This window comes from Heliangelus exortis, chromosome 1, assembly GCF_036169615.1.
Source record: "Heliangelus exortis chromosome 1, bHelExo1.hap1, whole genome shotgun sequence".
Taxonomy (NCBI): domain Eukaryota; kingdom Metazoa; phylum Chordata; class Aves; order Apodiformes; family Trochilidae; genus Heliangelus; species Heliangelus exortis.
In genome coordinates this window covers 76792606-76820482 of record NC_092422.1, presented here as the reverse complement: position 1 = coordinate 76820482, position 27877 = coordinate 76792606, and the positions used below count along the sequence as shown (strand labels likewise).

General features: G+C 38.8%; 1 protein-coding gene across 3 annotated transcripts; it reads left to right on the top strand.

Moving 5' to 3' along the window:
- On the top strand, nucleotides 1-27816 carry BCLAF3 (BCLAF1 and THRAP3 family member 3). Of its 3 annotated transcripts, none has more exons than XM_071749533.1 (12): nucleotides 3-154; nucleotides 9309-9382; nucleotides 11353-11931; nucleotides 12275-12940; nucleotides 15036-15214; nucleotides 15889-16003; nucleotides 16200-16263; nucleotides 17141-17259; nucleotides 18992-19103; nucleotides 23201-23296; nucleotides 25417-25572; nucleotides 27387-27816. In XM_071749533.1, the coding sequence occupies exons 2-12, from the start codon at nucleotides 9342-9344 to the stop codon at nucleotides 27414-27416; spliced, it is 2157 nt and encodes a 718-aa protein (XP_071605634.1). In that variant the 5' UTR covers nucleotides 3-154; nucleotides 9309-9341; the 3' UTR covers nucleotides 27417-27816. The 3 variants fall into 3 exon arrangements, 2 of the variants coding, with proteins under 2 accessions (XP_071605634.1, XP_071605641.1); XM_071749540.1 differs by lacking the exon at nucleotides 3-154 and adding an exon at nucleotides 230-570; XR_011726880.1 differs by lacking the exon at nucleotides 18992-19103 and having other exon boundaries at nucleotides 1-154.
- The last annotated feature ends 61 nt before the right edge of the window (nucleotides 27817-27877 follow it).

Sequence of the window (27877 nt, the reverse complement as noted above, 5' to 3'; positions counted from 1 at the left end):
CCCGTAGGGAGCAGCTGCGGCCGGCGCGGCCCGCCGGGACCCGCCCCGCCTCCTCGCCGGGCACCTGCTCGGGGCGGAGCGGCGGCGGACTGAGGAGAGGCGGGAGGCGGCGGCGGCGGCTCCGGAAACGGATCCGCAAACGGCCCCGCTGGCGGTGAGTGAGGGGGCTGGCTGTAGCTCCAGCTCCACGGCCTTGGAAGGGCCTGGTCAGGCCCGGCGTGTGGGGACAGTGGGGCGGGGCGGGGGTCTGGCTGGTGCCGCGGGCAGAGTGAGGAGAAACAGGAGCGCTGTGCTCGGGGCCTGGGGGGTACCGGCGTTGGTCATTGTCCCCGTCAGCCCCGCCTGCGCGCCCAGAGTCGGACGGGCCCATCCCTCGCCCCGTCGCCCGGGAAGGAGCGGGCCGAGCCCCGAGGGCTCTGCCGGGGTAGGGTGCGTCAAGCCCCGCTGGTCTTCGCTGAGCCTATTGCGGAGTCCGCTGGCCTCACCGGCCCGGGGTGGGCGGTGGTCGCCGCCGCTTTGGTTCTCTGCGCTGCCCCAGGAGGGGTTGGGCGGCGGCTGCGGGGACAGAAGGTCAGTGGAGAGTCCGCTGAATGTTTCTTGGATCCGTGAGTGCCTGAGGGGCCTGGAGCAGCGACATCCGTAACCCGCCTCTCCCCGGGTGTGTGTATGTACAGGGGCGTCTGTACGCTGGTACCGTGCGTGTAGCTCAAGCGTTCGGCGAGGTTTGGGAGGGCCAGGGACAAAGCATGGAGCTGGTGCTGTCGGTACCGTGCCACCAAGGGTTCCAGAAAAACCCGTGTTGCTGTGATCCAGCTGGGAGAGAAGCAGAGCTGAAGTTACTCGGCTCTGCTCGCAGTTACAGGGTTTTCCTCAGAGGCGAGCGAGGCATAAATACCAGCAGTCCCTGTTCCTTGTAATTTATATGTTGTCACCTACAGGCTTACACTAGTTAGCATGTTTATAGTAACTTAAAGCAGCACAGGTTTTGTATAGAAATCATATAGCTTTAGTGTGTCTTTGGGTTAGCTTAATTTATTTTCGGGGTTGAGTGAAACCAAAGGAAGATGAGTTGGTGCTAATTTGACTAAATCTCTGTTTTTTTGATATTATCTTGGTTGGTTTAGTTGATTATGAACAATTACTTACACACATCTGAGGAGGCACTAATGTCTCAGGAGGAATCAGTGATAGCAGTCTCCTCATTTGGCTCAATTTTATCCAGAATATCCACACCTAATTTTTAAATGCCTCAAGTGACTTATAAATATAGGTTAGGTTCCCGAGTTACAGGGGTTTAAAGCAAAGGCTATCCCAGTTGCTGGGAGATTTTAATTACCTGCTTACCTTGTGTGTTTGTGAGCCTCAAGGAAAAGGGAATCCTTAGTGAAAGTTTTGCTGGGTGTGGACAGCTGGAGGAAGAGCATGGAAGAGGATGCCAGAAGGGAGGGAGAGAAATACGTAAAAGGCATGGAAGGATCTCTGGTGACGAAAGCCATATTATGGCAGTCTGTGAGAAACAAGGCTGGGCAGAGAGGGGCATAGAACATGGATGAGTAAGTCTTTCCTCTTGTTTTCATCTTTGCACTCTGAAGGGCTAATCAGAAGCTATGAGGTTGTTTTTTTTTTTTTAATATTGGTGCTGATGAGGTGAGCTGAAATTAATTAACTTCCTTTAGAGGCACACCCTGCTATCCTGATAAACAGCTGCCTTAATGAGTGTCCACGCACTCCTCCACATCTGCCTTCAGCAAAATAACTGGTATTTCTGCCACCACTTTTGTAAGAGCGATCAAACCAACTCTCCTTCCACCTATGCTGTGCTGAGATGGGCCTGATTTTTGGTGCACCCTTGCCTTGTGGGTGTTCACCTGTCAGGAGGTAACGTAGGCTGGGTTGGTGTTGCAGCAAGCTGGTGATCAGTGTGGTTGCACACAGTTAACATTTGCTTTTCCTCTCAGGTGGCAGCAGGCACTCTCTGTCTGTGGGAAAGGGAGGAAATGTGCTGGGAGTTTTCCAGCAAGGGCTTATTTCTCTGGTGTGGTTGGGGAAGGCAGCCTGGACTTCCCAGCCTCCTGTCAGCACTGTTGTATGGCATTACCCATTCTGAATAAATAAGGAGTTTCTTTTGGTTTCCTGGTGGTTTTGTGACTTAAGATGAAAAAAGCAAAGGCCTCTGTTAGTGGTTGTGTGTGCTGGAGAGCTTTCAGTAGGCAGGAAGTTATCATGGTTTGTCTCTAGGGTTATGGCAGGAGCGGATTTAACACAAAGGCAGAAGTGGCTGGGGATGGTGCTTGTGACATTTAAATCTCTGCAATAGATTTCTTAAAGGCTTCTAATTTAATGTATTACAGAAATGGCTCATCATTATGTTTATAGGTTGTGCTTTCTTTGTGTAAAAGACGTGTTTGAGGGAAATACCTTAATTATGTGATGCAGATTTATTGTGCTCAGTCTTTCCAATTTGGGGCTGTAATCTGTTTTTCTGCAAAGGTGATGTATCTCCTGCTAATTAGTGACATTAATTGGGTTAGTTTTAAATTAGAGCACACAGAGCTTAAGTTACATGCTCAGTAGATCTACCCAGTTATTTTTATCCTTTTGCTCAAACACTCAGGGGCAGGGAAATACTGTCTATGTATCCCAGTGAATTGCTTGAAAATTGTGTAGTTGTCCATTAAGAAGTGCTGTATGCTTCAGCTAGGCCTGTACTTTCTGTAATAGGTCTTCATCCCGCTGGAAGTGTAAGGGGGGAAAATATTTTTTAGAAAAGTGTATATATATATAAACTTATATTCTGTATAGAAAGCAGAGGAGAGTGATGCCCACCCACTGCCCCTATGTGGGGCCATTTGACCTGTTTGTCTCTTGGTGATCCGTGATATTGGGATACAACCTGTGCAGAGCATGCCTTCCCCAGCTTGTGCTGTTGAAGAGGTTAAAGCTGAGAAGGAGGACAGGAAGGTCTCCAAGGCTGCAGATTGGGGAGACCGAAAGAGGTGCTGCTTATGCCAAGGGGACCCTGTTTCTCTGCATGCACACTGAAGTGTCAGAGGCCACCTCACTCTGGTTGTGGCATATTTGTCACTAGTGTGGGCTAGTGGTGCTGCTTTCCTGCCCTTGTGCCCCACTGTTCCCAGTTGTTCTGCCACAGCTGCCTGGGGAGGTGCTGTTGACCAGATCAGGAAATTTGGTAAACATTACATGTGATAAAAGAGAGGAAAGGGCAAGGAGAAAAAAAGAAGAAGAAAAAGAAAAAGCAAAATAAATAAAAGGAATAGGTCTGTCAGTTCCCTGGTGGTGTCATTTCCAGGCTGTGTTTCTGGTGCAACTGGAGCTGCAGTGGTCTGGGGCTGCCACCAAACCTACTAAAAAGTGCTCTGGATATTCAAAGCATAACCTTGGAAGGTGCTCTGAGAAACATAAAACCCCAGGAGATGTGGTCTGTAATCAAAGCACTCGTGGAATGTTGGAGAGCGGTGAGGAAACAAAATGGACATTTGACTTTTGGTCACTTGTGTCAATTTTCTAACTGCTGTGGTGTCTAACAGGAAGAATGGTTTGGAAATCCTTCAGCTGAGTTTCACTTGCCTCAGCTGGAAGGTGTATGTCCTTGAGTTAAGCAGCTGTTCCAGCTCATAGTTTTCAAACCTGTCACATGTGTCCTGCCCTGAGGCAGTGAGCCTTGAGTTGAGAGTCACCTCCGTGCCTTGGCAGAGCTGTAACTCTGCTCCACGTACTCCAAGGTGTTGGGGCAGCGGTGTTGGAGCAAGGAACAGACTTGCCCTGCACATGTCATGATACCCTTCCCCCAGCCCTCGCAGGGTTGGGGGTGGTGGAGTGCCCTGGTTTTGCTGGGTAGAATTATGGAATTTATTTTCTGTTCAGGGAAGCTGCAGTTTTTGAGAAGACTGCAGTGTTTGATTCTTGTGAGAACAAAGATGGTAAGTCCCTTTGTTTTAGTTTGTGGCCAGCCATGGTATGTGGGTTTCCATAGCAATCAAGGTCTTTAGCAATTTTGAGCTTAGCCAAGTGCTAGGACTGGGAGGAGTGAAACCCAGGGCAGCTGACCCAGTCTGGCCAACAGTATTCCACGCTATAATCATCATTTTTGCTACAAGTTGAGAAATCTGCTGGGGATGGAGCTCTGTCTCAGTGGCCACTGTCTCTGAAGCATCTTATCTGTCATTCTGCCTCCTCTCACATTTGCTGTGACTGTCTTCCTCTTGCTGGAGTGGCTCTGCTTGCATTGTTCAGCTAACTGCGATTCATTGCTGAGGGTGCATAGCTTGTAACCACTGTATGGGCTGAGTATAACTTGATATTTTATATTAACATTTTGATTCTTTATTTGGTTCTTTATTGTTCTATTAGATATGTTTTCATTTCAACCCAAGGGTGTTCTTTCTTTCCCTGATTGCCTTTCTTGGGTGAGGAAGAATCATTGAGTGGTAGAACAACTACCTAAACATAGATATGGATGAAAGTGCCAATCGGAAGTTGAAGATGTTCAGTAGAAAATTCAGGGGAAAATGAGTGTATGTGTGATCTAGTGCAGCACAGGGAGCCTCTACCTGTGGTGGTGCTACACAAGCCAGTCTGGGAAGCATTGGCTGAAGGAGATGTGAACTCTTCTTGCACTTCAGGCTGGTTTGCTGGGAGTTTCTCTGTTCTTATCCTTTACAAAAAGGATGTGGACAGGCTGGAAACGGCCCAGAGAAGAGCCATGAGAATGATCAGAGGACTGGAACAGCTGCCATATGAGGAGAGGCTGAGAGGACTCCGTCTGTTCAGCTTTGAGAAGAGAAGGCTTGGGGGAGACCTTATTACAATATTCTAGTATCTGAAGGGCAGCTACAAAGAAGATGGAGACTCCCTATTTACAAGGAGTGTAAATAGAACAAGATAAGAGCAATGGGTACAACTTGTTCCTGGGGAGATTCCATCTGAATAGAAGAGGAAAAATTTTCACTGTGAGGACAATTGGACATTAGAATGGTTTCCCAGGGGAAGTGGTGGATTCCTCCACTTGGGAAAGTTTTAAGTCCCAGCTTGACAAGGTACTGCATATCACATAAACAGTAATATTAGAAGGGGTGGACCAGATGATGCTTGAGGTCCCTTCCAACCCAACATTCTATGGTTCTTACATACTTTCCTGGGCATTTTCTTTTGGAGGTATAAGTTTTGCTTGGAAGCTGAATGGGCAAGAGCATGCTAGGCTTATGTCCTGCTTGGACAGTGGCTAGGGTGGGAGCTGCATGGGACAGCCTTTGAATCAGCTATTTTAACTTACCTGCTAGAAAGCTTGTCTGTACTTTATATTTAAGGTTAGGATAAATGGCTTTTTGTTTTGTTTTGTGGTTGTGTTTGGTTTTTTTTTGCGGGGGGGCGGAGGGGTGGGAGAGGTTGAGTTTGGATTGCAGCAGAGCTTTAATTTCTTTGTATTTCCATCAAATACTCGACTGTCTTGGTGTTGAGACTCAATTCCTGATTTCTCTGTCTTGGCAGACACTGCAGCCATACATGCTCTGGCATGCCTCTTTGCAGCCTCTGGTTGATCCCCCTCTAGCAGACAGTCAAATGAAAAGCTTGCTCCTGCTCCTTATCTTTTTGGACAGAGTGAGAGAATAGTAAGCTGGGTAGTTTTTGCAGTGAGGATCAGTGTTGATCTTCCTGTCTGCTGTGTGACCCAACCTGTGAAAGATTTGCTTAGCTCTTCCTCCAGAAGATTTGGAAGGTAGTGGCAATAGTGGTTGGGGCAATCCCTTACTAAAGGTTGAGGAGTGACATTTCCCTTCATCTCCTTGATAAGGAGCGCTACCTTTGCCTTTTCTGCAGTGTTCCATCTTTGTTGTAGATTCTAGGAGGCACCCAAAAGGCATGTAAAGCAGTTCATGTATTTATGAACTGTTTACAGGAGAGTTATCTACTTCTAGTCTGTCTGAAAGGTCATACCTTGGGGTTTATGATGTGGGCCTATTTGCATTAAGGGCTCCAATTCCCCTCCATCTAGCTAGATGACAGCAGTCATTTGTGATTTCTTGTGGAGAAAGTAAAGGAGATTTGAAGATTACTCTGTTCAGAAGAGCAAGTTGTTAAAAATTTATCTCCTTTCTGAAAGCCTGTATGTTGAGGCTGGCACATTCCATACAATTTCTAGTAATTTTTTATTTCCTTGTCTCAGGATACTACTTTCGGGTTTGTAATAGATAGATACTACAGGAATTTTGTACTTGTCAAAACACTGATCTCTCTAAGGTGGAGGCTTGAGAGCATTTCTTCTGAGAGGGCTGTTGGTTGATTTCAGTTCCAAAAGCCAAGAAAAAGAAAATAAAAGGTGGAGTTCCCATTAATCTTTAAGAACTGTCTAAGCACGGTTACTGGTAACTTCTCCAATGAGTCACTTACTGTTGTAACACAACAAACACAAGCAGCACTATTAATCTAATAATTCCTTCCTAGTTGAATCAATAGTTCTTCATATTTTCATAGTGCCAGCATCCTATAGAGTACAGCAGGAAGACTTGGTAAAATTCAGAACCAAGAGCACAGCAGGTCCTGGTGCCTCTGCTCCAGCATGACCTGGAGGGCTCACTCAGGAACCATCGGGCCTTCACTTGGTTTGAGTAAATTCTGCTTCGAGCAGATTTGCTACTCAGCACCTTCCTACAAAAAGCTTTTGGTGTAGAACTCTATTGCTGGTCTAGGTGAGGTAATTTAAACTTGAAGTCTGTAATTTAAATTTACAAATTCTGTGTGGATTAATTAGTGATTCTGTGGTGTTACAATGTGGGTCTTGATGGGGCTTGAGCGTCTGCCGCCTTTTCACGCTGCATATTGCATCTTGAATCTTGCTGTGAGGAAATCGTAGTGCGTGGGTCGCTTTTCAGGAGACACATTGAAACAAGTGAACACTTTCTTTCCATGAAACAAAAGGAGTGTCTTCATTGAAAATTACAGTAGTCCTCTTTTATCCTAAGGCAAGATCTAGGACATGCTGCCACAGTCTTTCTCACGCTTTTAATATTACTGTTTAGCCAGTCTTGAAAACCTAAGGAATCTGTGGTTCTGTATGTTCAGTTTCTGGCTTCATTGGTTTGCAATGAGAGATCCTGACAGATTGGATTCTGGACGATGGTTGGGTGGGCTTTAGCTTTAGCACTTCTATTTTTTTGGTGTTTACATGCTTACTTAAAAATGAGGAACAAAGCTCAGAACTGAAGAGAAGATGAAAGGATTTGAATGGCATAATAAAACACTGTCACTTTTTAAAATTTACAAGAAGACAGGGTTGTAGTGAAGGAAGCCTGGGAACCATGCACCTCTTTTTGAAATGTGTTAGCTGGGGATGCATTTTGTTGTTTTTGAAATATTACTGATTGGTTTGGCAAAGAGTGGTTTTGTGGGTCAGAAATAAATACTTTGGTCACAGTACTGGCACTGGAGTATCATATTTAACTTTGGCTAAGGTGATCTTCAAGTAAGCAAAACACCTGAAGTTCATGCTGTGCTGTCCTCAGGTACATACTTTTAGGATCTAAGGGGCAATGCCAGTTTCATATTTGAAAGTTCAGGGAACAAATACTATATGTTGTCTTTGGGGTACTTCAAGATTGTGTCTTGCAGCACTTAAAACTTCATGCCTTATCAACTGGGAAGGTGCAAATACTCTTGGTGCAAATGCAGGGCAGGGCAAATACTCTTAGGGTAAACATGAGACCTTTCTTTCAGAGGGTCTCTGAAAATTCAGAGGGTTTTATTTAGAACTAAGCTATTGCTCTGTCTTGCAAACAACTCTCTGGTTATCTTATGGTGCAACTTAATGAGAAGGATGTGAACATTTCCAGAATTGCTCTGAAATGTAAGAAATGGTTTGTCTAATGTGGTGATAGGCATCAGACGTATGCTGTACATTCTTCTCTGAGGAACTGCACTTTTAGCCCTGAGCTAGTCATTCAAAAAATCATATATACCAAGGGGTAATACTTGATTTGACCAATTAGTGTCGCTGGGGCTTGGGGGTGGGGGAGGGCACTGAGTTAGCTATTTGGATGCACGCCTACTTTTCCAGGTGCCTTAAAGCTTGCTCTTTTTTCTTCCCTTTCAATTTTAGTTGGTCAAGTAAAAGACATAGTTACTGAAATAGTTTAAGCACTGGGAGTGTCAAAAAGGCCATACTTAGCCAGTCCAGACTAGTTTTCTGTCTCCCTGAGTGTCTGTGAGTGAATACTTACAGAAAATACCTGAGCATGTATAGAGTGACATTGACCTGGGCGTATTTTCCAGTTTCAAGTGACTGTTCATTAATTTCAGAGCTGTTGATGGATCTGGTTTTGTATCTATTTCTGGTCATTACAGCATCTTGTGGTAATGAGGAACTGTAGGCATGGAATGTGGTCCAAATTCCAACTTTTAACCAGTTACCTCATAATTTCACTCTGTTTTAATCCTTGTGTTTGCTAAATAATTGATAATCTGTCCCTATCCACCAGTCACAGTACTGGTGAATTTGTATACCTTTAATCACTGCTTTTCCAACTTATTAGTGTCTTTTTGCAAAAAAGAGCAAGAAGGGTAGATTTCACTGATACTTTTCTCGTTCTTCCACAGCTTTTTTGAGAGGGGATGCCCACAGCTGCTTCCTGCCACTGTGCATTCATTGTATATTTAAATGTTTGTCTTGCTAGTTGGTTACTAACAAGTATAAAAATGAAATGTGAAAGGTCTTTTTTAGGTGTTTTCTTTTGGATGAAGTGTGTGGTGGTACAGCAGTTAAGGCTTGACAGCAGTTTAAGCTCACAGGAGGTCTGTAACTATGTAGAAATATTGGTGGATATTACAGATTTGAAATTCATTATGTGTGAACTTCAGAACATAACGTGATGCAAAACCATTTTTCTTTGCAAAGTTGATTTTAAAGCTGTTTCTTCTCTCCTTATCATCTATGGCATTCAATACCTACTAAGAATTCACATGTTTTCTTTGGTTGTTGTATCTTGTTTGTGAGATTAACATTTAAAATAGAATGAATAGACAGCACTACAAAATGGAGAGAAAAAGGAAGCAGTGATTGAATATTTAGATATTTTTAAAGAACTTAGCTGTTTTCCAGGATCAGCAATTAGGAAAATTAGGAAAAAAAAAAGTTATTGGCTTTAAAATGGGAATTCATGATAAAAGGAGAACATCTAATATGCCTCCCCCCAACCTTGAAGCATCTAATACTATGCTTGTTTAAAACAGCTGTCCCAGTTTCAATTTGTTGTGCAGTTCTGTTATCAGACTAGTAAATTGTATCATTTTTACAGCTTCAAGAAACTCATATAAGCACGTGAGAGAAGATGACAAGATCTAGGTCAAGATCACCACGATGGAAACCAAGGTAAATATTTGTGTTCCAAATACTTGTGTTCTAAACTGTAGCTCTGTGTAAGGATTTTTAATTAGGACTTAAAACTTGTATGAAAGAAAGTAAATTGCATCCAGAATTACAATTTGTAAAGTGTATTTTATAAACTATAATTTACTTTTCCAAACTGAACACCTGCAATTTTTTTTTTCTTAACTTGTAATTTTATTATTTGTTTCGTGTTTTGTTTTTTTTTTTCTTTTCAAGCTGGAGATGTTAAGGTTTTGCTGTATACTAAGAACCTTTTCACCTTGCATATTTCAGGACTTGGATCTCTACCTTAAACACAAAGTCCAAGTAGCAAACTAGTTAAAGCTATTTTTACCCAAGCACCACCTGGTACACATAGTCTGTAACTGTTTTGCCTCTTGGTCTACAGGGAGGGCCAGACCAGCTGTTAAAAAAAAACAAACCCCAAAACACTGCTTAGTTCAGACACCTCAAGATTTCTGAGTCTTCAGGACTGGTCTGCAAATTGATCTCTAACAGAGTTACATGTACCTTGCAGCATAAAGTGAACTGAAAACATGGGAGTCAGTGCCCTTCTTTTTGGACACTAGCCTAGTAGCATGTGTTGTTGATCTGTGTCACCAGAATAACATGAAGGTTGCTTCATGCCATTAGTTAGCTGCCTAAGGTTTAGGACATGCAGTGCCAGTTTGAGGTGTTAAAACTAGGAGGCTGGAACAGTTTTAAGCTTTCAAGAGCTGTTAGTGTAATATACAAGTTTTTTTTTTCTTTTTGGTGGTTTGGGGTCGCTTTCAGATGAAGCTGTGGTGACCAAGAGAGTTTGTTAGATAAAAAGAAATGCGCATGGGTTTTTGTTTGTTTTTAAAAAGAGAAATTATGTCTTCCTCCTTACCATTGATAGTATTGAATGTTCTTTGAGTGAAGGTCAGGGAGGATTTCCCCAGCTCTCATTGGAATGCAAACCTCAACCAGAACTACACGGGGTGGCAGCAGCAGCATGGGTGCTACTGGAAGTTAGCTATTACATTTTAATGAAGATCTGTGTTCTGTGGGAGAAAGGAAGTAAATAGTTGTGCCAAACTATACGTTTGCAATATGTGTACAAAGAACATGACTACTTTGATTTTTTCAACTCATTTTTAGCCCTTTTCATTAAGAAGTGTGTACAGTGAATACTAGCATACAAGCAGAAGTGTTATGTCTTTGATTACTTTCTGGTTTTTGCTAAAGGCCTGGATGTTTTTTTGGTTTTTTTCTTTATTTAAGGAGATTTTGAATGGGTTAATTTCATTTTTGTAACTGTAGGTGGAAATGCAAAGCTGAGGGATGCAATTGAGTGGATCGTAGCAATTGTATCTTCAATAGCAAAAGCTGTAGGAAGTGTAGAAGTGCATATGTATACATTTATGTATGTGTACACATAATTATACAAAAAGACCAAACTATCTTTCTCAAACTCTATCTTTTCTGCAGGAAAAAGCATACCAGTATGACATTTCAAATAGGATATTCTATAATGTTTTGAATTGGTTTTTTGGGTTGTTTTGGCATGCAAAGAAAACCTGAAGAGGCGTTTGCTTTATATGCTTTTTTTTTCCCTTCCCTTTTTTCTCTTGGCACTGAAAAAGATGGGGAATGCTTGAGAAGTGTGAAAATGTGTGGTTCTTTTCAATGTTGTGGAACCCTCATATATATATGAAATTATTTTAAGTTTTAAATGAAAAAATGTAAAAAGAAAAATGATTAATTTATATTTTGAATGAATATTTTTACTATGAAAACTTTCAACAAAGTAAAAGTAAGTGTGGTACTCTAATCAGGCAATTAACACTTCGAATATTTTGTTTCTAATTTTTTTACCAGTTGATTAGAATTGTGATCTCAAGTTATTTTCCTTAGGGAATAGATACCCTCATTAAGAGGTTCATTCAATTTTATGGCACTACTCAAAGTGGATTTTATTTTTGCCTTAGGTCCTTATCTCCAGCATTTAGGAGTCCAGAGCACCATAGACAAAGGCATGCTTATATTAATTATGACTGTGAATATAAAAATTTTCGTAAGGACCCAAAGAAACCTATGCCTTGGAGAATAGAAGATGAAAAATATGGACAAAGCAATTCCAGGTTTGCACCTCATGGAAATAACCATCAGAGAATATATGAACATAGGTCACCTTCACCACACCTGAAGAGAATTCCCATGGAAGATAATTACAGTCATAAGCCCTACAGAACACATTCATCTGAAAGAACTGAAAGCAATAGGAGATGCCAGTTACCACCAAAATACTCAGAAATACCATATAGAGAGCACGATCGTCCGTTTCATAAACACAGAATGGAAAACAGATACATGTTTGAGCACTACAAAGTTACTGGAAATGAAAAAGGAATGAAACCTTTTCATAGACCTTTAGGGGCTTCATGTAAACTTGAAAGAAAATGGCATGAAGATGACTTGAGGCACCAGAGGTTACATGAAGAGAAGTATGGTCAGTCACCCAGAAGAATTTCTGATGAATTTACGGCAAGGAGCTCTTTACAGAAGAGGTATAGGAATAAAATAATTAAAACCTGGGTATTGTGGTGTAAAGCCTCAAGTGAAAGTCTGTTTTCATTATAGTTGAAGATACCCACCTTGAAACACGTTGGCCACTTTGTAGTTTAATTATGGGCGACTGGTAGTAGTGAAGTATTTGTCTTTTAAATAAATCGTATTGATGGCTAGAGTATGAAAGGATAATATTTCCCTCTTAAGAGCCCCTGCACATCTGTACCTTGGCGTGAGGGATTATGGGTTAACTTGCCACGCATTCTGCTGTCCAACATTCTGCACATATAAGTTCTCACTTTCTTCTCTAGTGCAAGTGTAAATTGCTTTATGTCAACACAGGTATCCTGAAGATCACGATTACAGAGAGTATGGGCACACGTCTAAAAGGGCTAAAGAAATGGAGAGGTATGACGGTGGAGAAGTAGCAAGAAATTCCAAGTGGAAGCGGGAACCCTCTTTTCCACCCTACCAAGAAAAGGAGGAGCAAAGAAATCTGGGTACCCAGTCCCACCGGTCGGCCGAAAGGGAATACTCGGAGGGTCCTGCTGCAAAGCTGGCTTATGAATATAGTCACAAACGGCGCAGGCATCCTGAGGGGGAAAAGCCTTTTTCAGAGGATAGAGCTCAGAAGTACGTGAAGCAGGAAGACCAGAAATACGGTTCTTCTAAGGGGGCCCGGAATAGCAAAGAGTTAGATTACTTTAGCAGTGGAAGAGCGAGACGGACTGATGAGGGGCACGTCGAAGTACCTGTTAAATATAGTTCAAAGAAGGGCTGCAATGCTTGTGCTAACTCTTCTGAAATGGATGTTGATCTGAGATCTTTTAAAAGCAAACCGAAGGAAAGAGTAAGGAAAGAAGGGGAAATGAGGAAAAAAGTAGATTCCTCCGATAGCCAGCATGATTCAAGTCATACTGTTGCAGATGTGAAAATGTCAGATGTGAACTGTAGGAGGGAATGTCTCACAATCAAAGTGGATATGAAGAAAATGGTGACCAAGTACAGGTATTGGTTTCACCTTACCTTTTCTTTTTTCCTGTCTCTTTACAGTTTATTAATATTGGAGGAAAGCACGGTTTCTTTAAGAGGTAACCATGATAAGCTAAGCTTGTACCCTTTTAGTTTTATTTAATTTTAAATGCTAACTCGCCCGGAGGGGAAACTTGCAGACTACCTCTAATGAAAAAAACCCCAAACCCCATTCATTTCATGGACATGTAGTAGGGAGTGAAAATAGCAGATAGGCCTGATAAAAACCTGTAGTTAAAAGTTGCTCTTAACTAAATGTGTTAATTGTATTTCAAAGCAAAGAAACAAAAGCAGGAAAGCCTACTCCTGTGCTTTCTTCTTTTTTTGGTTTGTTTTTAACTGGGCCATTTCTCTTCTAAAAAGAACATAAACTTTAAAATATGAATCTCAGGCACACATTCACCTGTTCAAGGTTTCAAGTTAAATAAAGAAGTAAAAAATTAGAGATCTCTTGGTTAACTTATTTATTGTAACAAATGAAATGACAATCTGTTGAGCCATCAGAACTGAGAAGAACACAGTCTGTCTATTTTCTGTGTAGTATTTTTGGTTACGTTTAGCATTGCAAATGCTGGATGAACTGGAAAAAAAGTGGTAATGTGAAAATCTAAATCATGGATACCTCTGGGCTGTTGCCTGGCTGTTGCAGGCAAGAATGTCATAGTTTTAAAAGTATTTTGCCCCTTGTCCCAAATGAAACATCTGTATAAAGTTTTTTTCCCCTTTCTAGTATTTCCAAAACACATAAAATAGTAGAGAGTTAAGAAACAAATGCTGTCTGTACGTAAAGGGCTAATATTCAAGTCTCAGGGAAGAAAAGGGGAGTAAAGTCCCACACCACCTCCTGAATGATAATGTAAGGAAATAACTTACTTTCCTGGGGTTTGTTGCAAGCCCATGGGACGATTCTTGTATATAGTAGCCTCTTGCTCCTGTTTTTGAAAGCCATGCACAGTCAACATGGTAATTCTTGGCAGACTGAAGGAGCTACTACCTTGATTACAGCTAATTTCATGTGTGGGAGTTTTGCTTTTGCAGCCAGAGGTGGTAAATATTTTAATTTCTAAAGATGAGAACACTAATTTTGCAGAAGCTGATGACTAGGAATATTTTTGCTGCCTCCTTTAGGCGTTTAACAAACGCTGGACTTGTATTCCTAGCTGACTCATTTCTTTCTCTATAAACCTAGGTAGCAGGTAAATAGTTCATATCCTCTACAATTGAGGTGGTTAGGATTCTCTCTTGCATGCATTTATTTTTTGTTTACTGGGGGCAAATGCATGACTTCTGGCACCTGCAAGATTTCTGACAAATTTTTTTGTATGAAATTCTAGTCTTGCATGCTTCAAATCCAGGATTGGCAGGCACGTAATCACTTTGCAGTGTGCACAGTAAAAGTCTTTTTTCCTAAAAGCTTTTACATGGGCTGTTGGAGTCCCCAATTTATCTTTACAAATGGCATGTATTATCCTTGCAACGAGACCAGCAGGATTTTTGAAGTGTTAGGTTCCTTGTCAAAGTTATTCTTAAATAGCAGTGCAATCATTTGGGGTGTAAACTTACTTAGAATGAGTAAAATCTGACAAAGATGCTAAGCACATTCTTAAGTTCACACACTGCCACTGGAAAGCTGTTTCACTAGGCTCATATGGTGATGCAGTTCCCAAAGATGCCATGAGATTTTACATCCCCAAACTATTCTTGAAAATTGTCTTGTAGCTCCTTATAAACAAAGACATACACAGAGTTGCCTTCCAGAGCTTGACTAAAGAAGTGTATTAGGATCTTATTTTGATTTTAGTTTCCTAATGTAGATGAATTAAATTTAAAATTCTCAGATTTTGAATTACGTATTCCACTGAAACAAGGATTCTGAGAGCATAATCTTATCTCTTATTTTAGCTTTTCTTCCTTATGGCCCTAGGAGATCCTTTTTTTTTAAATGAAAATAAGATTGTTTCATCACATGTACTCCTAAAAATGGAGTTTTAAATTTATGTTCTATTTGTCTATTTGAAGTTGAAGATAATTGAATTCTTTTATAGTTAATACTTGCAACTTTTTATTCTAGGACTGCTGCTAGTCATACTACAGAGAGACAGATGTCCCATGATCTGGTTGCTGTTGGCAAGAAAACTGAAAATTTTCATCCGGTGTTTGAGCACATGGAATCTGTAACACCAAATGCTGAAAAAGACCCATCAAGAGAATTTACTCAGGAAATAATCACAATTATCCATCAAGTTAAAGGTGGCTGTAGTATTTAGAGTATATCTAAGTGTTTACGTATTTATAATTATTAAAACCAAATCTAATGAATTAGATATGCTGTCCTTGTAAGTCTCAGGTGTTTGCCTTCACTTGTATTTTGGCTTCATTTTGTATTTTTTAAGGAAAATGCAGGTTGAGGATTTAAACTAGTGGTGTGGAGAATGATGGTAAGAAGGTCTTAGTCTGTAACAGATTCATTATAGTGGAAGTATCAAGTTGAAAGAATTCTATGCTAGTAGTTCTGCTAGAACCTTCTTCAGGAGATAAGACTGCAAACAAAGCTTTGCTGTAGTCACAACTTCTTAGTTGTATATAGTTCCTTCACATTTTTCAGATTAGTGTTTGGACTGCTGCATGGTGTTCTGTGTTGAACTTTATTTATAGGTTCTAGTTATTTGAGTAGTACCATGACAGAGATGATGAATAGTTGACTTCTTATTCAGCTTAGTATTGTTAAATAAATAGGATATCAAAGTTGGGCAGACCTAATCTTTCATTTGTGAATGTTAAACTGCAAGCGAAAATAGTTTGAAAATTAATCTTAGTAGTTGTTTTGGTGTTCTGAAAGTGTTAATCTTTTAAAAGAAACAATTTTGCACTGTACATTTCAAATACTACAAATAAACATTCTTGTATTTAATATCTGTTCACAGCAAACTATTTTACAACTTCTGACATAACTTTACATGAACGGTTCTCAAAAATTCAAGATAAACCAATTGCAAATACAAATGAAGTTAAAACATGTTTGGATCCAGAAATTCACAGGTAGTTGACATGCTTTTTGCCTTAAATTATTTTCATTAAGGTTGTTAATCTTCCATGGACCTTACACAATATACAGTCTGTTTTTCTCTGATTCTAAGCTACCTGCCCATAGTCTGTAACAGATTCTGTAGCTGGTCAATAATGCTTTTGCTCTTTTTAGTGATGACACTTTTTTTGTTATACTTTTGTGTTCCAGGAGGATTGACATGTCTCTAGCAGAACTTCAGAACAAACGAATTGTGCCATCTGAATCTCCCCAGGTATCCTGCTTGCTTAATTTTTTTGACAAACAGTAAGATAAAATTATATAGATGTAAACAACATTTTCCCCTTGCTCTAAGTAATTTTCACGTGATTTGAAGACAATCAGTTTTTCTGACTCTTTTGAAAGAAATGCACACTTAAGCATATTTATAGATGGCACAGTGGTACAAGTATACTGTGTTCACTCATGGATAAAATGCAGGTGTGTTATCCAGAGTAGCTGGAGTGTGGTTATTTCTGATGCTTGAATCCCTATATCCCCACCTGTTTTTAAACTATGTAAATACTATTTAGATAGTAAATAGTAACTATTAGATTCCTAACATTAGATAGTAAATAGTTATTTAGACTCTTACTTTTCCTCTGAGATTAGAGAAAGCCCTAATGTTTTTTTTCTACCCTAATGTTAGAATGGCCCAATATTCACATAATTCCTCAACATGCTATTTCATCGTATGCTTTTATCCAGGGGCATAAGATTTTATGTCTGCCCTTTTCAAGCTATGGTTACTGTGACTTAGTTGCCATTTTGTTCTTCTAGTACAGATATATAGAGATTCACCTTAATTAGGGCTAGTAGAATTTAAGATTTATTGGAATATATGAGAATAAATTTCCTTGGTAACTCCATGCAGAATTCCAGTGCTCTAGCCACTGTTGTTTGGAAACTTATAAAAAGGCAGATGGTGCAAGAAAGGGTTATTGTTCAGGACTGTTTTTTGTTTGGGCTTTGGATCCTTCGTGCATCTGTCCCATGTGGAGATAGTTGAGCTGTATTAGCAAGGTTCAATACCAGATACAACCCCTGAAGGACAGAATCATTTCATTGTTCAGTTATTACTAATGTGACTTTAACCCTTCCTTTTAACCTAGAACATTGTGAGAGCCTTAGAAGATCCAAATGATCTACGGCATGATATAGAAAGGAGAAGAAAAGAGAGACTGAAGAATGAAGATGAGAGAGGGTTTCATGTAGATGGTGTAATTCCAAGGTAATTGGCAGATCACAGCCTTCTTGGCTCAAGCCAAGTGTTACCTTGAAAAAGGTAAAGCTGCAGTAGGGAAAAAAATTAAAAGCAAGCACACTTCAGCAGTGAATGAGAAGAGGGGAAAAAAATAATTTCAAGATGCTTAACTATTTTAAACTCCTTGATGTGCCATATAACAACGTTCTCTTGGTATTTTGTAGTTTCATAAAAACATTCTAGGATGAATGTGTTATTGTCTTGCCTGTGTTGTTTTGTAATGTCATGTGGAATACCAACAAAGAATGGGATTTTTTTTTGATTCTTGGAGAATCTGATGAAGAAAATCTAGATTTTTGGAATAGCTTTCTATTTCTATGAATTGTGCCAACAGGCTTATAAAGGTTTGGCCCAGAGGTGTTAACCTCAGGCATTCTGTTTCCCTTTTGATGTTGAGATTGTTTGATTAGAAAGATGACTTCATTTATTTTTGTTATAGGTAAAGTTGATTAAAGAATTGCCAGAGTGTAATGAAATTTATCTACACTATAGTAATGAGTTGCAGATTGAACTTAATATGCTGCTATTTGTTCATCTTCAATGCAGTCTGTAATGGCAAACAGTGGCTATGCACACGAACTTGGGAAAAGTGACTTCTGAAGCTGCAGAAGAAATATTTCTTGTATTTGAGGTTCTGTTAACAGAAAAAGTAGAAGTTTTTAAGGGGGGAAAAAACCTGAAAAAAATATTGGACTATTGCATATAGCCTTTAATGTACCTCAGGCTATGTATTTAGTGTGTGTTTGCCCTAATTACCTGGGAAGGCTTTTGTTTGCCAGTTCCGGGGTTGCTGTATCGCTTACCTTCTGTGTTTGCCACTCAGAGGAGGAAGGTCAGGTTTCTCGAAGTGTGGCTGTGCTGGAGCTCAGTGTGAGGAGGGGTTACACAGTCAGAGTTTGAGGACCATGTAATGTGAGCTGAGGGCAGTAATGATACAGAAGATTGGTAGAGTTTTCCCTGGGATTGCCTTTTTTTCATAGGTCAAATATGTGATGCTGGCAATGCTTATGAGCTAGTCAAGTGTACCTCTGTTCTTACTTTAGTAATTTATTTTTCAGTTATGAAAGCTGTTTCTGTATATTTCATGAACTATGACTTTTGACTTCTCATGGTTACTTTCATGGTACATGTTTTAGCTATAGGTTTATGGACACACCTGTATTAGCAATGCGTTAAGTAAAAAAAAAACAAAACAAACCAAAACCAAGCAGAATTACACAGCCAGAGCACCCTGCTTGCTCAGGATGAGAGTGGAGCATCTAGTTATTTATCTGAGCTGTCAGATTTAGGATTTGATGAAATAGACAGTTCTGCCCAACTTTAAAGAGAGTACGATACAGAACAGCTACCGAAATGCAGAAGGCGTTTCAGCCAGAGGAGGGCAGCAATGACCAGCCAGCCAGGCATCGTTGAGTGAGGCAGGGAAATATGATCTGCGTGTAGGGATTTGAAGGAGGCAGAATATCTCTCTGAATTTGTCACTGCATAAGAGAGTACAGCTTGCAATATAATTCTCTGCTTGAGTTTAGTCAGAGAACTGGTAATTTGTTCAACATCCAGGAAGATTACTGAAGTCCCTTTGCACTTTTAAGTGATATAGATGCTAGGAAAAGGTCATTAAAAATACAAGGTTTTGGTATATTATGCCTTTAGATTTTAATTGTTCTCTCTCTCTTTCTCTCTCATACATACACATCAGGTACCAGCAAAGCTGCAGTACAAAATTACAAAACTCTACACTTGATAGCTTCCAAAAGCCTATGAGGTTCATTAAGCCACCTTTCAGGAAATTTATTGGGAAACCTCACTTGGTAAGCCTAAATGTAGAATCAGTAGCCTCTGCAATTGTTATTACTTTTATAATTATTTTTTTACTGCATTATGTAAGCTGATGTGAGCTTATCTTATCAATGTGATATCTTACCCTTTTAGATTTCAGGTGAGGCATTATTATTTTCAGACTGTATTTAACAAAACTACTCATAAAATCACAGTTCTAGTACAAGAGTACTTCCTCAGATATTTGCTGGTACAAAAGAAAATATTTTCCTATTGTATGTCTGTGCAGTACTATGTAACTTTGCTACTTATTAGTAGCTAGTTGGCCAGGAATTTTTTGTTTCATAAAGCTAGTTTAGAGTGTATGTTGGGTAAAATGAAAACGTTTTTTCATTTAGTCCAGGAATAAGGTGGTCAACTTTAGATCTCTTACTGAATAGCAGGAACAAGTTAAGCTAAATTTCTGACCTAAATTTCAGGTTCAAAATGACTTTCTGTAGTTAATTGATTAAAGGGCTTTATGACATAAAAACTTACATTGCTTATAGCTTTGTGGAAGACATTTTTATATAATACTGCATTTCTTCCACTTAATTATGTAATATCTGAACTATAAGTTAGAAGGCCTTGTTATTAAACAGATAACCTGAGCTAATGTGGAACAGTTTGAGAAAAAGAATGACAGTGCTTTTCTCCTCATTATGGTAAGTTCATTATGGGAAACTTTTATTTTAAAAACAAATAAAAATGAGGAGTGAGTCAGAAATAGAGATATTTTAAACAATGTTCCTGTGAATGGAATGTTACACAATGGAGTAGCTTATCTGTGCTGATACTGCATTTATCAAAGCTAGCTTGGACACTTTCTTAGGCTGTCTGTGACATACTTTAGTAGTGAAATGGGGAAGACAGTTACCTTAGGATTACTAGAAATAAATTTGTCTTGTAGAAAATTACTTCTAAGTAACTGTAGTCTTATTTCTAAGTGATTGTGCTTGTTTAACTGAGAGAACTTGTGAGATCAGAAAGGATTTATTAGTGTGTATAGTCTAGCTCTAAAATCTTTCTTTTTTTATTTTTCCTGATGAATGCAAAATGAGGAGGAGACTAATTTAAACTGTCATTCTTTATATTTTGTAATTGATACCCTATAGGCAGTTACAAAAGAACATGAAGCTTTTGAGGTCCATCAGAAGTAGCTTTTATTTAGTTAGGTTTCTGACGATCACTGAAATATAGCTGCCTTCCAGATATAACTGCATTTTTCTGTGTAAACCAACACAAGCTTCTAATGGTAAAAAGTATTATTCAAGATTAAGATGTCAGTCCCTAAAAACAAGTAGTAGTTGCTCATTAAGTAATACAGTAATTGCAAGTAGAAAAAAAAGTTAATTTGAAATAAACTGAGATATTGTTAGATTTGCTAAATATTCAGGAAGATTGCATTGTGATATCTAACAAACATACAGTTTTGAGACAGCCCCACGCTTCAGCGTGGAGTTACCCAGTTCAGAACAACAGTACCTATGGAAGCATGGGTATTACAAATGGAAGGAATCCTAAAGAAGGAATGACTCTTCATGAAGTCAGCCATACAGAAGCTGGTTTGCAGACAAGTAGGCAGATAAAATACTTCCGTTTGCTATTCACATTTGTCAGTAAAAATAGAATTAGTCAGTGCTTGCCAACTGGCTCAGAGGGCTTACAGGCATTTTGCAAATGTGTCTGCAGTACATTAATTGGCACTTGTTATTTGCCTCTCCTCTTTTGTTTTTGTGTTTCTGTTCTTGTGTTTCTGCTCTTGCCTTTTGATTCTTATTCTACTCCCCTTGTCTGTTTTTCTGTGTATCTGGTATGTCTGAGGGTCTTGTTTCTCTCAATACATCTAATGCTTAATATGTAAAGTCAGTCAGAAAGAGCCTAATCATTTCCTGGGCAAAGCAGGTCACTGATACATCTAACTCGTATCTGAAGCAGTACAAATAATTCAGCTGAATAAGCTAGCTCCAGTAGTGTGGCACTTCCTATGACATGTAGATGTGTTCTGTGAGAATGTACAGTGTTCAAAATGGCTTTACTTGAATGAGTTCTTCAGGACTGGATGTGGTTGGAGAGTTTATCTTGTGGGCACTAGCTCAAGCTTGGATCACCATACATGTAAGCTGCTATTAGTATTTGGTGTAGGAGTTAAGTGGAGTGGCATCCAAGCAGCCAATTGTAATTTCAGCCACATGCATAATTTCTGTGTTGATTCAGTTTTCTGCAGTAAATTCAGAGCTGTGTGACTATTCACTGATACTTTGTTTGGAAATGCAGTATTAGTAGAGTTGAAAGGAGCCATGGGCAAAAAAAGTGAATTAAGGTAGAGGCCATTTGTAGCTGCTTTCTTATGTTAGTATTCAGTAACAGGGATTTGAGCTTAAATTTGGGAAGAACTTGTGTCTTGAAAGTTCAAATGTCTGTCTAGCTTTAGTTGCAAGAAATGTCCATCTTGCTTTATACGCTGACAAAAAGGGGATATCTAAAGAGTAGAATGATCAGAGCAAGGATCTATTTGTACTTTCTCTTTCTTTAATGTAGAAACAGTGATCTATGAAATTCTGTGAGAGTAGATTGTTCTATCTTTTTATTAAGTAGTTCTTATGTTTTTCTTTCCATGGTTGTACTTGAATCTTGAGGGAGGTAGGATGGGGAGGGCAAACTGAAGCAAGCTTTCTTTTAATTCCTGAAGTTTTATTTGAAACTGCAACAGGAAAGGTTTGTTTGGTTATTGTTTTTTTTTTTTCCATAATGCTGAATTCTCAGCTTTAAGGAAGTGTGTACTTCAACAGGGAGGTTCCTGATTGACATGTTGTATGGAGAAAGTTAATTTGATCACAGATTATCTTATTCTTACAATAAGAGGGAGCTGCAAAGTTTCTGATATGCTTTTTCTTCTGTGTGTTTAATTTTCTATAGCTGTTTTGTTGGAAAAGCCTTTTTGATTACTTTGATCTTGCTTCATAAAGTCTTCCTCTCTTCTCTGCTGAATCCCCTCTTGTCAAGAAATTTTAAGAAGCTAAATGGCAAAGCATTTGCTTTATTAGATGATAGTATATGTGAAATATTTCATGAGAATTCTCTTCTTAGGCTTTTTTAAAAATTTATTTGAGGCTCATGAGATTTCCTTTTAAAAAGCAAAGTTCAACAGCAGAGTTCAAGAATTGACCATTAAAAAAAAAAAATTAATTGCTAACAGTTTGTTAGCAATCCCATTCTGTCTGCATTTGATGATTTTAATGTAATATATGCCAGAATGTAATGCTTCTGTAAATATTTATAATCATATGCAATGATAGAAAGGAATTGTATTTTAGTTATATTCATCCTCTCAAGGCAGCAGTCATAGGAAATGTTGAAGTGCAAAAATGTACAGGTAGGGATATAACTGGAGGGATTGCTCGAGTTCAAGCAACCATGGCTGTTTGACTGAAGCTGTTCATTGTGTTAACACAAAAATTTAAATACTGTTTGTCTTTGCCACTTGCTTTTGAAACCATGTGTGTTTCTTTGGCAAGGAAGTAATCTCAAAATGCAATCTGTAATCCACAGTTAAAAGTAGAATCTTCTAAGGACATGTAACATGCTACACATGAGTTTTCTGGTTGTTGTGGTGGTCTGTATAATAACAGTGCATGTATCTCCTCTAGAATATGCTAATCTGTGATGACCATATGTTAACCAGGGATGTCCAGAGCCTAAGCTTGTTGCCCTTATTCCTATCTGAAGGAATGATTACTATAGCAGCCTGTCTACTGCACTTCAATTCAAATTGAGGCATCTGTTCTGGGATGTGGGGGGCAGGGGTGGAGAACCTTACTTGGGTTGTGACTTGCTTAAATCTGCTCCAAGAAGATATGCCAGTAGGATGGTCTGTATTTTCTTGGCATTCTGTGGGTTCAGCTTTCACTTCACCCATCCTGGACTACGGCCCCTGTGCTCCTGTTACTCTGTTTTATTCACACAGTGCCATTGTGTCAAGTGCCACAAGTTTTAAAGAGTTGCAATACTTATTTGTGTATCCTGGAAGCTTTTATGTTTTCTTGAACAATTTAGTAAACTTAAGCTAATAACACTCTTTTCCTACCAGAATTCTTACTATTCTCCAAACCCAAGTGATACTTATCCTCATAGACGTATTAAAGGACATCTTGAAAATTCAGGACCCATCAGAAGACACTTTAAGGTACAGATCAGCTTTTATCAGATGTATTTTACATGAAATGGTGATGTGATCCTAGTGGGTTTGGTAACAGGAGACACATTTTTGAAGGGACTAAGTGCCATGAAAAAAGTGTCATCACAGCCTCATTATTTCCACTGAAGTATTGGGAGGCTGAGCTTTTAGTAGGTAAAAGGGCTGGGGGTGGGTTGGGCAGGGTTGTCTAGTGTTGCATCCATGCAGCAGCAATGAATTAACTGTGAAGTTGAGAATGAGAATTGCAGAAATTGGACAACGACTAGAAAACTCATTATCCAAATAACAAGCTGGACAACTTTTTTTCCTTCAGCTGGTGTGTGGGGAAGCCTGAACTATTTCCCAAGACTGGGAGATGTGCATTGTATTTTTGTCTATGTAACAAATTACATCATATTAGTCTAATATGGCCTGTACGCTGCATATGTGCTACTGCAGCGCCTGCACATCAAATGTATATATGATCATTTAACTTTGTCCACAGCTGATTCTGTTCTACGTTAATAATGCCACTGTCCCCCTCCCTCCCCACTCACAGAACATGTAGATACTTGAGTTGGACTTCTACGCTGTGTGTAATCTCATTTTCAGTATCTTGTACCTTTTCCTTTCTCCTATTTTGTCTGCTCCTTTATTTGTTGTCGTACAAGTGCACACCACTAAGGCCTCCTTTCTAGCCATCTGCGTCAAAGGAGAGAACCACAGCAGCTTTTAATCTTAACCTGTGTTCAGGGGCTTAATACATGATGAAAAACACCTTCAGTTTTCCTATGGTGGGCATATACCTACTTAGAGAATTTACTTGCACTGAGTTGTTGTGCTGGGACTCTGATACTTTTCAGGAAAGGGATTAGTGTTTAATAGCCTTCTGCAAATGTACTGTGCCTACAAGCACCATAAGAGTAACCCTGGGGGACTGGTGGGGCAACTCCTACAGGGTAAGTGGGTAAAATGATTTGGGAAATAACAAACTCTGTATTTGCATAAAGGAACCTCTGTTTTGCACAGTACTTTCATAGCTGTTCACCAGCCACAGAGTACTGCAACTGCAGAGCGTGTGATTTTTTTTTTTTTCCTCTTTTTTCTCTTTTTTTTTTATTCCTTGAAGCGATTCTTTCTCTCTCAAAAGGAGATTGATTTGACCAAAGTAATCGGGTCACACTCAAAAAGGTGTCTTTCTGTGGTACATTTTGTTCTCTCCTACCCTTTAAAAGCATTTGTAAAAGATGACAAGAATTGTATATGATTAGAATGTCTTTTTTTTTAGCTAGAAAGCTATTTTTTACATATAGAGGAAGAAGAACCTTCAAATACAAAGGATTAATATATACAGGAATGCTCTCTGTCAGGACCACTTTGGAAAACCAAAAATGGCAGTACTGGAAAACTATGAGAAATTATGATAAATGAGGGTTTTTTTTCTCTGAAGATTTTTACTGTCTATTCTGTTGGAGGTCTGAATGCTTAGGAATGAAAACTTTTTTATAATTTAAACTGGTGTGGTCAGTGTTGATCTTGCTATATCTTTTCTATCTATTTATAATGCCATTCACCTTTTTATCTCTGTGGCCTGGGCTCCTGGCCCCACGCTAGGTCATTTTACAATATTCCAGTCTGAAGGTGACAGGCACAGAGCAATGAACATATGTTCAAACCGTAAGATCTTAACACTATAGGAAAAATATAGGTACTGACTTATTTTTAATTACTTTTTTTTCTCTGCTTACCATGTGTGCCCACTGCAGGCTTGACATCACTGAATTTTTTTAGCAATAGTGAGATGTTGTCTTGTACATTGTTGATACCATTTTACTTCTGTTAAAGTTTGAAAAAAGTGTTGTACCATACATTTACTTTTTTCTCTTAAGAAAGTTAATTTTGGGTATTTTAAACAGTAAGTACAATACAGCAGTTTTTAGCCACATGGTAGCTAGTGGTCTGAGGAATATTAAATGGGAAATGAAGAAGAGGGTCATCGCTTGGAAGTGCACGTTTCTGTTGTTCAGTGATGTAAGTTTTATATGTGAATAACTGTAAATGTAAAATACTGAGTTTTGGTGCCTTCATTTTGTACATTTTTTTTTTCCTCCCTTCTCCCACCCTTACAGAGCAACTTTACAGATGGCCGTTTGCAATCCCATTATATATCAGGCTTAGTGCAGAAGGGTTTATACATTCAGGCTAAATACCAGCGGTTACGTTCTGTTGGTGTGAGGGGATTTACCGCTAATAAATTCAGAGGTGAATTTTTGAGGAAAGAAAAGGTAAGTTGGCTTAACTTATTTTTTACTAAGCCATTTATAAAAGATGAATATCTGTACGATCCAAATTTTTAAATCCTCATGGAATAACTTGGATGTGTTTTTCTGGAATATTTGCTCTTTGTGCTTTACTGGCAAACTTGATTTTGCACTTCTGTTCCCTCACATTTAGTTCGTGGAAACATGCTGAAACTTCCTTTGGGTAGTTTCAAATCGGAGGTGTCCTCTGAGAATCTACAGTTGGCTGTTTTGTTTTTTTCTCCTTGAGTTCAGTTGTTTTTTTATTGAGAGGAAGAGAAATCAACCCTCAGTGTAAAAATATTATGTCTTCTTAGGCTATGGTTTTAAATCAAAGTGAAAGGTAGTAATTTTTTTTAGTACCTTTTGTGTTTATCCTGTTTGTTGTGTTACCTTGAGTTAACCATGTGCATTACAGTACATCCAGGTGTGCTGTTGTGAATAAAGCATCTTGCATTATATAATATCTATGCAAAATGGCTTGACAAGCTCAAGCTGAAATAATTAGGCCCATCTGTTCCATGGCAGCTTTTTATTTGAAGTGCGTATGGGACAACAATAATCTTGAACTGCAGAAAAACTTCTGACCCATATAAAATGTTACTGCTTTTGTGAGGATTGGTAGTTAAAACATTCTAAATCCTTTATTAGAGTTGATCAAATAGGATCAAAGTAGTATGAGGTTACACTTGACATCAGAGAATTGGATTAGACGACCTACACAGTCATTTGCAATTCTGCATTCCTATGCATATTCTTGTTTGCTTTGTAATGCTGTGCCCAGCTATCTATAAATAAATGCACTTCCTGTTGGTTAGAGTTGTAGCCTTTGTAGTTGGTTAGAGTTTAGTTCTTAGAGCACAGAAGCATAGGTTCTTAGAGCTTTTCTCAAAAAAGTCCTTCAAGCTTACAGCCTAGTGGGGCAAAGAAACAAAACGCACAAAACCCCACAAAAAACCAAACCAAAACCAAACAGAAACAAACAAACCCACAAAGAAACCCAAAACACAAAAAACCCAAACAACCCATAACAAACAAGCAAGAAAACCAAAACCAAACCAAACCAATCATTTTAGACAAGGTAAATGGTTTACTTGTTACTGAAGTATATTGGTGAATGCCATTTACATTTGTATGCACTCCGAAAAGTTTGAAGGCTAAATTGAAATAGAATTAGTGAAAAATAGATGGAGAAGGGCTTCTTTCAAAAAATTATGACCTTGTAAAATGGGCATACAAGTGCCATAATTATGTTATTGTATTGTAAGCTTTTTCCCAGTAGTCTCCAATGCTTTTCTATAATTAGAAAGTAAAGTTCTTATCCGGAACCTACAAAGCACGCTTAGCAGAATTTGGCTGCTGGAAATCATTATTTGAATTAGGGACACAGGGTAAGATTTGAATATTGATTTTTATTTCTGATAAAAACTTGAGTATCCTTGAGTTAAAATACAATAAATGCTGAAGTCTTGTTAACAGCATACCAATTACTGGTATAAAAAACCAAATTCAGATTCTAGTGTTTCTATTGTAATGATTAAGCCTGTCACTGAGATTTGATAAGGTGGTCTGAACATCTCTATTTCATTCTTTTAAAATTATACATATGTACCCTTTATGGTATTGTCTCTACAGTTATGCTGTTTCAATCCATCACTGAAAGAATATTGTATGTTACTTACTATACTGATACAGTTCTTAAGAATGTTGGGAGGCTATTTTTCACTGTTACAACTTTACTGAATGTAACTGTAACTTTACTGTAACTGTAAATGTCGTCTTTTTTTCTTTTTCTTTAGGGAAATTTGAGTATTGCAGCAGAAACCTGAACTGAGCTGTGATCCTGAAGCTGAAACAGATAACACAGCAAAGGGAACATCTGTTAATTTTTTGACAACTTTGTCAAGACTTAAAATAGATTAAAGGAACTAACCCTGTAACTTTCTTGATTAAAATAACTATTTTTCAGTAGTAGAATGCTGCACAACTTTTTTACAGTTTTAATAATTACTTTTAAAGTGCAGTATTCAATTGAAATATTGTAGTATGTACCTTTAGTTCCTCTTGCATACTGGTCTCAAGTAAAGAAGTCATTGAAGGGAGTCTTATTTATTGAATACTTTTTCTCTAAGCATGATGTTACAGATGGAACCTGCGTAGTTACACCCAGAAATTTATATGTTGAAAGTTTATTGCTTATGTAATAAAAAAAAAAAGTAAAAAAAAAAAGTGCCTGAATTGTTTGGTAATAGCACATTAGCTCAGGATTTTCTAAGTAATGACCTTTTAG